The 11,355-nt window shown below is 45.7% G+C and overlaps 1 protein-coding gene across 1 annotated transcript; it reads left to right on the top strand.

The window, feature by feature from the left end:
- Positions 1-9,795: 9,795 nt before the first annotated feature.
- On the top strand, positions 9,796-11,088 carry LOC142789654 (uncharacterized). The gene has a single exon (XM_075885004.1). The coding sequence runs from the start codon at positions 9,796-9,798 to the stop codon at positions 11,086-11,088; it is 1,293 nt and encodes a 430-aa protein (XP_075741119.1).
- Positions 11,089-11,355: the final 267 nt, after the last annotated feature.

Below are 11,355 nucleotides of genomic sequence, written 5' to 3'. Positions count from 1 at the left end.
TTTCCGGAGCCCTCCGGAATTTCTTTTTGGAATAGCTTACCTTCCGACATTAAAGTATGCCGTTCCCTGAAGTTAATTGAATCGAAGTTAAAAAATCATATCATGTCAACTAACTAGCCTGTTTTGCTGTTTCCTAATTGATTCCTGTTCATTGTGAGTTGCGTTCTGTAATCACATGTTATTGAAGTTAGCACGTTATTCTTGCTTTTAAATTGTTTCTTTGAGATTACAAGGGTATATTCCTACTTTATTTTGTTTCAATTGCAATTTACTGTAGCTCTGTCTCCCTGCTATGTACATCACAATCATTCTCAATTCTACAATGTACATGAGGTCCCCTTGCAGTCTCCGACTACGAGACCTCTTTCTGTATATCATGCACATGTATTCTTCTTTATTTACCACAATAAAACCTTCTGTTCTGTTCTGTTCTACGGCGTCTCTCATAATCATATCGTGGTTTTGGGAAGCTAAACCCCACATATCAATCAATCAAAAAGTGTAGAGGCCAGCTTTGAGGTAACAAACAAAAGCAATCATATAAAAACAGATAACACAGTAATGCATTTTTTTCCTGCAGACATGCATACTTACTAGCTTGCAGCTAGCTTTCTATACAGAGGCACTTATTAAAAAAGTACAACAAAAATCAAATCAAGACATACATCCTTACATGCCTTGACTTCTCGAAAAATATTTACATGCCACGCTAAAATTACGTGCCGTTTTAATCTCTAGGAAGACTGCGTTTCCTATTTTTGTTCCATTAAACTGTATCAGTCTTTCTCCTTAAAGAATAAAACATTTAGGCAGATGGAAATTACCATTCGAAGCATGTCGAGTATTGCGGTTGGGAATTGAAAAAAGATCACCAGGCAAAGGGGAATTTCTATTAACTATGTTATTTACTGAAACGGCACTTTTATAGTCACGCAACATAGGAACCGAAAGAATGCGTTGTGATTAGAAAGTATTGCATACTGATTCACCTTGGCGTATGATTTTCAGTGTACGCTTTTGAAGTCGTTCAAGAGTTTTTAGAATACTGTTGTACGTCACACCTTACGATTCCAGACAGTAACCTTTGAGACAATGACACAACGAAAAGTAGAGTGTGCGAAGGAAAGCTTGTGAAAAATATTGGTGAGCTTTTATTAGAGAAGAGCAGCCATAGGCTGCCTTTGCGCACATACTCTGTACTTGCTCATGCCAGTGTAAATGGTCATAAAAAGTGATGCCTAAGTATTTGAAACAAGGGACTTGTTCAATAGGAGCGTTGTTTATTGTTAGGTTGAGAGATTCGGCATCAATATGTTTCCTGCGAGAGTGAAACACCATGTACTTTGTTTTATTGCAGTTAAGAGTCTGCTGATTCCTGGCAAACCATTCAAAAATGTTCGATAAATTGGTCATTGCGTCATTTTGTAGATCTGCTAAGGAGTGTGCTGTGAAAACTAAATCAGTGTCGTCCGCTCACATCAGTGCCCTTGACCTCTGTAGGGATCGTCGGACATCATTGATAATAAGAGAGAACTATCCATACTGAAGCATTCCGTATGAAATCTTACGGAAAATATATGGACTCCATAATATTTCCCTATGCTACATACGGCAAAAATATGGAGTTTTATGGAAAGAAACGGAAGTTGTATGGCATATACGGAACGCTTCTTATGGTGTATATGGAAAGATAAGGAAATTGTATTGCGTATACGGAAGGGTTTTTATGGAGTATACGGAAATATAAGGATAATGTATGGCACATATGGAATGCTTTTTATGGAATATATGGAAGGATAAGTAAGTTTAATGGCGTGGATGGAGTGAGTTTAATGGAAAATATGGAAAGATAAGGAAATTTGTAGAGCATATGGAGAGTTCATTATAGAAGATATGGAAGGATAAGGAAAGTGCAGTGGGTACAGAAGCTTTCATAAGGAAAATGCGGAACGTAATGTCTTACGGAAATATACTGATTTTGTAAGGTGCGTACGACAATGTGCAATAGTGTATGAAAGGCATGTGGATTGTTGCATAAACGTGGAAAATCTACATTTGTTGTCACAATTTCAGCAGGAAATCCGAGCTCTATATAGTTATAAATGAATGCACAGTGACATACATAGTACAAAAGAATAACGCAGGCTAGTCTGTGTTGTCAGTTACCACTGTTCGCCCCTTTCCAGAATGAATACAACTTCTGCAGATGACCAGGTGCTAAAGTCTATCACACGAAAAATGTGTCATTCCAAGGAATGACAATAACTGTGATTTTTCTTGCTGCTGTCACACGAAAACAAATCAAGCAAAAAAAGCATAACTTCAAGAGCTCCTTTTTTGGCCGAAACAATATTAATGAGAACTAAATTCAATGCGAATGAACTTGTCAATAATAATGAAACTGTTTTTATTAACCTTTGCAAAGAGAAATGTCACTTTAAAATATCGACCAATAGCTTAGCCCTCCTGAGCACCGACAAAATAAATGAAAATTTATGAAAACTAATTGCATGTAGCCTAAAAATAATTTTTTATTGATAGAGTGTGCTCCTACAATATAAATGCAGCTATACACAACTTGCCACAGCTTCACGACAGAAACTAGGTAGGGGTAGAGGAAGTGGTCAGAAAAATATTTAAGTATGAGAGCACAACTGATATGTACGGACGCATAATGGTGCTTATCATTGATGCTCAGATGGTCGTGTATAAAACTGGGTCGTTTTGAGATTTTCAAAAGCATTGTTTCAGACTACCATGCAGATTACGCTTTATCCTGTCAAACTATAACCGTACTGCCAGCATATCTTCAAGGAAAAGCAGCCTTTCCCTTCCCTCTTTATCTTCACGCAGGAAACTTTTTCGGTTAACTATGCTACATAAAATATATTATCATTCCTTCCTGCGCAACGAACTCTTACCCCAACCACTATACATTTCCCATCGCATTGACCACCGTCACAAGGTTGGCATTAACTATTATCATACCAAATCTTCCACTCAGTCATTCTTGCCCCGTTCGTCCCGGGAATGGAACCACCTTCCTGCTGAAATTGCGGGTATCACCGATAACCAACTGTTCCGTGCTGCCTTAGCCAATATTGTATATGCAGAAATATCTGATGTTTAATCTGTGTTTGTGTGACCACATTGTTGCGATAATGCTAATTTGTTTTGTCTTTCCTTTTCCTTTTTATGTACACAACGTTTTTTGAAACCATGCTACCTCATGTTATGCCTTTGTTCTGTACCACTCCCCTCTGTAATGCCTCTGGCCCTGAGGGTATAATAAATAAATAAATACACAAATTGTAGTGCTACATAAGACACAACTTATGGGCCAGCTTTAATGAATAAGAAGGATATAGGTGAAAAAAATGCTTTAAAATATGTCATGGCTGCATGGACGCATACAAGCTATGTAAAGCGCAATAAAGTGAGGACGCATGAGCTTCTCTTGATGCGTCAGTTCTACATAGAATCTTCAACTGTGCTGCAAAGAAATTTAAGCAATGTCTGGGTGTGCAACATTGTCCATTTTAAACTATCTATGTGTATATGTAAAATTCCTACTGCGAATTAAGCTACGTAGCACTCCATAACTCTTCCTTTTATTAAGGGCAATTTTTCAAACAATGAACATTCTTCATTTTCTGTCTCATGACTTTGTGCCAGCAATTCTCGGTTTGGCTCGATCACAATTGTGCAGCCCAAATTTTGAAGTCATCAAAAAACATCAACCAAATTATATTTTGGAACTGCTTCTCGGTGATATTGCCTTCCCTCAACTGCCACAGCTTGAGGTGAGTCATATAGCAAGTCTCGCGCATACCTAGGGCCTACCTTTGAAGAAGATGGTCCGGCTGTGAAATGCTCATTTTTTTCTCAAATAAATTTTTTGGTTTGAGTTTTCTCATTTCTCGAGTACCTTCACAATCAAGCAGACCCAATGTTCCCCTTAGTCCCTAATTTTGTTATATTAATAAAAAAATAGTAAAATGTAATAATGAAAAAAATACTAATAAATGTTGCTGTTGTGCAAAAAACACCGTCCCACATACGTACTTAAACGCAATATTGCTTTTATTTTGTTTTAGTACCTAACGCATTAGAAAAAATAGCAGTACATTAAAAACATAGAAAAAAAGTGAAATATGGCGGGATTCGAACCTGCGCCACTTAGTTGTGCTCGCGCACGTGGAATGAGTGCTTTGACTTGCTAAGCTATTCAGGCTGAACAGTGCGGTAGCGTTTAAATTATATATATAAATGTGCAGTTTACACGCTATGTGTTGGCATATTTATGTACGATATGCGATTGTATCTAATGTTGTGTGCATATGTTTTGTGATTGTATATACGTCACATGCTTTTCGCAAGTCTTTCAACTATAGATTGCTGCCCCGCCGCCGATGAAAACAAGTATTTTTACACCCACACACAAGCTTGAGCAGTTGAAGGTTGTTTCCCGGGGCTCTCTTGCGATTGAGTCGGCCACCACAGGGAATTAGAGTGATACGCCATTAATCCCTGCATCTAGCTGTATTCCACTTAGTAGCTCTATCGCTTGATGACGAATCGAGCGCGGGGCGCGACGCTATTGCGCACGACCATGCCTCGCCTAGTGGCGACATGAGCTGATTGTGCCGGCCGGCTTGCTTCGATTTGCTTCATAGCAAAGAAATGTCATACCTTGAAAGATTGCGTACTGCACAATGTCAAAATGTTACTGCTTTGTAGCCATCCTATGATTCATTGAGAATTGATAACTCTCATATCACTACTGTAGAGCTTTGCGTCGGCGACACGCACCGAACGTGAAACCGCGCTACGTCTCTCGTAGAAGCAGTAGGAGGCTGTCGTCTGCTAGAACAAAAACAAAACAAAGACCTGCGAAGATATTCATAAGTTGTAACTTGTTTTTTGAATAACAGTTTATAACTTTTAAAGTTATTTTGCCAGATAACATACATTTTTTTTCAGTTTATAGCAGCGACAGATGTTTTTTTTATTTTCCACACACAGATATCCAAGTCCAATCCTATCACATCTAAAGCCACATGTTGTTTGTCTTCTTTGTTTCCGTGGGCATGCCGTTTCGGTGCGTCTCTCATGTGTTCGCGCTGCTACACACGAGAGCACGAAATGTTAAATTTACGCAAAGAAGCGCTGTTCCTCGTTCGTGTGATGTGCTAAGATTGCGCCCTATTCCCGCGGTTGTTCGAGTGCGGATCAAGTGCGAGTCGTCCAAGGAATCGGTGGGTTGTGCGGGCTCTCGAAGGACTCCGAGGCGACGACTGACGCCTGTGGTCGCTTCCCTCAGAACAGTGTGAAAGAAACTAAAGGTAAAGGGGACACTTTCTTATGTAGACTAAGTATGCCACTCAGTGCAAGTGTGTGTTGCCGCACTCGAACGAGGCGTCGTGAAACGGCAGCATTACGCGCCTTTGCGAGTGCGGTTGCCGATTCGCTTTGACCACGCTAACGTTAGCAGAGCCATGGCGCATCGGCGTGGCCTTACTGGAGCTAATTCGCGACATCTGCGGCAACATGCATGTGTATGGTGATCAATTTTTTTCATAAGTGCAATGTAGTGAGGAAGACGCACACGGCGCTTGCTACGTTGTTGTATAAACGAAGCCTGCAGTGCCATTTGATGGAAAGCAGCATTTTGTTTACGTTCGCGGGCAATACAATTTGTAACTTGGCTCGATTCACCTAGCCAACCGCCTAAGTGGGTTGATTAGCATACGTTCACGGTAGAGCGTTATTATTGATGATTGATTTGTGGGGTTTAACGTCCCAAAACCACCATTTGATTATGAGAGACGCTGTAGTGGAGGGCTCCGGAAATTTTGACCACCTGGGGTTCTTTAACGTGCACCCAAATCTGAGTACACGGGCCTACAACATTTCCGCCTCCATCGGAAATACAGCCGCCGCAGCCGGGATTCAAACCCGCAACCTGCGGGTCAGCAGCCGAGTACCTTAGCCACTAGACCACTGCGGCGGGGCAGTAGAGCGTTATTATACCCCTAAACAGTGGCGTATGCTTGGTAAAAAGCTATAATGTGTGTGCCTAGTGTAGAGAGAGAGGTGTTCGTGCAGTCTGTATGTGTACCTGCAAGACGCTTTTGCTTGTAACTAATAATGTACAGGCCAGTACCTACATTGTACGCCTGACTTTGAAGAAAACTTGCTTGCACAATGTGAGATTTTCTAATCTGCCAGAGTTGCTTTTTATAAAATAATACATTGCCAGCATGTTCAAAATATGTTTCGCTGCTGTGTGGCAGGGGTGCGGTTATCACGCTGTTGTGTAGTTGCTGATGCAAGCACTTATAGTTTTGATGCGTTAATATTTCTCACCTAACTCATCAGGTGTTTGGCTGTTTCAGCCCAAACAAGGCAAAGAGAGAAGTAACATGGGTAATGACAGGACCAGTGCGGACTTTTGTTTGTAGGAGAATACACATGTTGGTGTACGTATTGTGACAGCCTTTCTGTGTTGCTTTTTGCCCAAATTATGCAACGACACAGTTGTCAGCAATATGAGAGAGAACACTGAAATTAGCTTTTAAAGATCATGATGACTAAATGCCTAGTAATTCACAGCACAAAGTAAGAACAAAAGACATCAGTATGATCAATGTGGGACGAGTACAGTCTTGCATATAAAAAAATGTATTGTGCAAAATGTTGCCTAAGTAAAAAACCTCTCTATATTTGCAAATAGTGTGACGTCACTTCGAGCACCGTGCCAGCCATTCTCTCCCTCTGTGCAAGGGCTGGTTGGCAAGGAAGTTGTTGGTGACGTTCCTGATAGACCACTGATATGTATGCGAATCTAAACCTGTAGCCTAATATATGCCTAATCTTTTGTGCAGATATATCTCTGCATCTGACACCTACAACTTATTTGCATATATAGATTGCTCCCTTAGGACCTAACACACAAACTTGTAGTGTGCATTGTCACTTCATGAATATCGAGCGGTAAAGGTACTGGTACTGAGTACATGTGAAACAAGAATCTCTGCTTATTACATAAAGACGTATGAGGCCTTCGGTAAAACGAGTTATACCTTTATTGGGCTTGCGTACTCATCGGGGCGATTCATACATGCAGCTTCAGCAAATGGTACCTTCCAGCCCGGTGACCATGCAATCTTTCTCTGCACACAGCGCAAACACTGAGCTGTACCCATTCGCAGATGGTCGCGTCAAGTGCATATTTACCTTGACTAAAACGTCCAATCAAGTCTTTTCAACGACCGGTCCCTGCCACGAGTGCTAACGTCTTCGCAAACAAGACACATTGTTATTGACACTGCACACACCACACACAATAATCTCGATACCTTTCAATGCGACCTACATGCCGCAATTAACTGTGCACATTTTTTAGACTGTGCCGCAGTTCCTCACACAGGTCACCACGTGTGTTCACTTCTTCAAGATAAACAGACACAGTGCCAAATATTTTACCACACAGCTAGATGTTTGCTGACACATACTACATCTGGTGTCGACATTATAACGTGAAGTGTAAGCTTTGAAAAATTAAAACTTGCCCCAAACACCGCACGACTGTACCTGGCTGAGCCACCAGCAGGAGTGTTTTTTCAGCCACACCTTTTACGTGTGCCAGTGACATCATGCTGTGACGTACCCCGGTAGGAGCCTATCGCTGCATACTTCATGTGAATGAGGGTCCTGTTAAAGAAATCAGGCATTGTTGATTTTGTAACTTGTTCATTTCCAACTGGACTGTGGTAAGAGTGCTTCCCACAACCAAAATCGAAACTGGAAGTGAAACCGACAGGGAAAATAATCGACGAAGACAAAGTGTGCACGGGGTCAGACGAACGCGAGCGCGTGAGTTTCGGAACAGCGACGGGCAGAGGAAGAACGCGGCCAGCTAGCAAGAGCGCTAGGCGTTGGGCCTCAGGGGACCGAACCAACGAGCGGGTGTCACCAACCCAACCGGGACGAGCGTGGCATGTTCCTGAGGCGAGTGGCGGTTCCGGGCCGGGCCTGACATGCTGTTCCTGTGGCGGACGAGCGTGCGGGCCAGGGCAAGCGGCTGATCCTGTCCAGACTCGGGTCCGGCACAACCAGTCACCGAGATCGTGGCCACGGTGCCACGTCGGAGCCGGTCCGGCACAACCGCCAATTGAAGGTGCGACCTCGGTGTTGCGTCGGCCGCAGCGTGGGGCCGCCTGGTCCAGCACGAGCAGCTGATGGTCTGCTCGTGAGCTCCCGTGCACTTGGAACCTTCCAGTGGCGAGGTTGCGTCGTCGACGCCATCGTCTTCAGCGGGAGCGTGAGTGGCACCCGACGGAATTAAGACTTCCGAGTAGTGAGGACGCGTGGGTTACTCGCGGGCACGTAGACATAGGGACTGTATGACTGAATTACGGAGCCAGTGTGTTGTACAGATAGCCACAGTGTTGTGATTGTTTTGTGTGTGAAGTCAATAGATGTTTCTCTTGTTCTTGTCTTGGGTTTCTACGTCTGAGGGCCCAAGAACCACCACAATTGGCGAGCCTGCCAGGATGGCTTATTAAAATCTAAAGCCATTACTCAGACGCAGCCTTTGTCATGGACAGGGAGAAATTTATTGCACTTGGCCGACAGCTAGGGTTGGAGAACGAGGAGCTCAGAGAGTGGGTTGAGCGAGAGTGCGTTGAAGCTCGAGATGAGCGTGCTAGGGAGCGCGAGATCGCGAAAGAAAACGCTGAGAGGCAGCAGAAGCTGTTAGAGCAGCAGAAGGTGCAGGAACAAGAGCTGAAGATCCTCGAACTGAAGCTTCGACTTCAGGAGAGCGCAAGCAGGGTACAGCCAATGGTGGCTGACGAACAAGGAGGATCCAGCATGAGCGCCAGAGGAATAACAGAGGTCTGCAGTCCTCATAAACTTATTCCGCCCTTCAATGAGGCTCGGGACGACCTCGACGCGTACCTGCAGCGATTTGAACGGGTCGCCACGTGTCAAGGGTGGCCGCGTGAAAAGTGGGCTCTTTCGCTTAGCCTATGCATGACAGGAGAAGCGCTAACAGTCATAGGCCGGTTAGATCCAACAGCTGTGCTGAATTATGATCAACTGAAAGCGGCCCTTCTTCAGAGGTCCCGCTATACTGCGGAAGGCTACCGCGAAAAATTTCGTAAAGCGAAGCCCAAAAAAAACGAGACTGGTCTGCAGTATGCTGCAAGACTTTCCGGCTACTTTGACCGTTGGCTTGAAGTGGGAAAAACGGAGACAAGCTTTGCTAGCTTGCGAGATCTGATGATAAGTGAGCAATTCATGAAGGGTTGTTCTCCGGCACTCAGGATCTTTCTCAAGGAGAGAAGTTGCAAAACCCTGAGTTCGCTTTGCGAGACTGCCGATAACTTCATGAAAGCACAGGCGCTCACAAACTTAGGAATAGAACGGATTCCCAAGGATCCGGGACCTTCGGTGTCCAAGCCGGAGTCCGCGAAGAAGACGGAGAAGCCTGCAAGTCGCTGTTTCATTTGTGACAAGGCAGGCCATCGCGCAGCCGACTGCTGGTCCCGCACGAAAGGGAATACTTTCAGCTGATGCGGAGTATGCAAACAAAGTGGACACAGCAGTGACAGATGCCCCGGTAGAAAATTTGGCAAAGACCAGGCATCATGTATGCTATCGGAAGAACGCGAAGACTTGACACCTGAACACCATAAGAGTGGCTACATTGTTCTCCAAGACGGCGAAACAATACCCATCGTCAATGTCACATCAAGTCGACGATCCGCGAACGTTGGAGTCGCTGACATGCCTGTTGTGGAGGGGTTCCTAGAGGACAGACCAGTGCATGTGCTTCGAGACACCGGCTGCAACACGGTCGTCGTGCGGCAATCCTTGGTTCCGAAGGAGAAGTTCACGGGAACGACGAGCCCAGTGTACTTACTGGACCGTACTGTGCGATACCTCCCAGAGGCAAAAGTCCTTTTGCAATGTACATTGTTTACTGGGGAAGTACTCGTTAAGTGTATGACCGACCCATTACACGACGTAATTTTGGGCAACATCAAGGGCGCGGCATTGCCGGATACGTTACCTATGAATGAGTCAGCACCACAGCATGACCATGGCCACGTGGAAACAAGGCGTGCACCATGCACAGACTCTAGCAAAGGGAATGCTGTCAATGGTGAGCAGGATGTATCTGGCAATTTTCACGCAACCCAACCAAGATCGAATGCGGAGGAAGCGTATGAGCCACCGCATGAAGCCATGGAAAAGTGGCCCCTTCCGAAGATCACCGCCTACTTGGCAATGGGCGAAGAGAGTCGTTTCAGTGGCAGGAAGAAGCCTATCGTCGCCGAGAGGGTCCTGGGAACGGTGAAGTGGTTTAATGTCAAGAACGGCTATGGCTTCATCAACCGCAACGACACTCACGAGGACATCTTCGTCTACCAGACGGCCATCACACGCAACAACCCACAGAAGCTGCTGCGCAGCGTTGGCGAAGGTGAGACCGTCGAGTTTGACGTCGTGGTCGGCGATAAGGGCTACGAGGCAGCCAATGTGACCGGACCCGATGGTGAGCCTGTTCAGGGTAGCCCGTACGCGGCCCACAGGCGCCCGTTCCCTCCCCGCTGGATTCCACGTCGCAATCAACGAAGGCGCGGGCCGGCGTCAAGGCGTGGCCGAGGGGAAGATCGAAGGGAGGAAGCAGGAAACCGAGACTCTAAGCGGTGGATCATGGACGGCGTGGGGAGGCCCTACCCTTGGCGATACAACCAGCGTTTCAGAGGAGTGCCACGAGCACCTCCGCGAGCCCCACCACCGCCACCGCTGCCACCGCAGCGTTTCATTATCGATGAGCCATGGTCAGCGTACGCCGAAGAAGAGGTTTTCAACGAACCCCCACCCCGGCGCCCTCCACGGCGGTTCCGTGGCCGCTACTTTCATAGACGATGTGGCCACTCGCGGAGCAACATGGAAGCAGTAGGACAAAACGGCTCATGTGGGGGCCGTTTTCAGAACAACCTGGAAATGGCAGGACGGAACAGCTCCGGGGAAAAAATCTCGAAGAAGGAGTACGGGGAGGTAGCGGTGTAAGTGGCAACAGGAGCCAGGAGGACTCCCAGGACAGGGGGAGTGCGCCTTCGTGGCAACGACCTCCTCCGATGTACCGACACCCAAGGTCCCGCCGACGCAGAACCAAGTCACCATCCAAGAAGGCCGGGGCCCGTAATGGACGCGAGATCGAGGCGAGCAGCGGTGGAGTCTCCTTCTTATGGAATATCACTTTCACGTGGAACACATTCGTGGTGTGAACAACGTTGGTGCCGACTACATGAGTCGAGCGGCTTTTACCGAGCAGTG

The sequence above is a fragment of the Rhipicephalus microplus genome, chromosome 2 (genome assembly GCF_043290135.1).
Source record: "Rhipicephalus microplus isolate Deutch F79 chromosome 2, USDA_Rmic, whole genome shotgun sequence".
NCBI classification, from domain to species: Eukaryota; Metazoa; Arthropoda; class Arachnida; order Ixodida; family Ixodidae; genus Rhipicephalus; species Rhipicephalus microplus.
The sequence above is the reverse complement of the archived record's forward strand: the minus strand, read 5'-3'. Positions and strand labels throughout refer to the sequence as shown.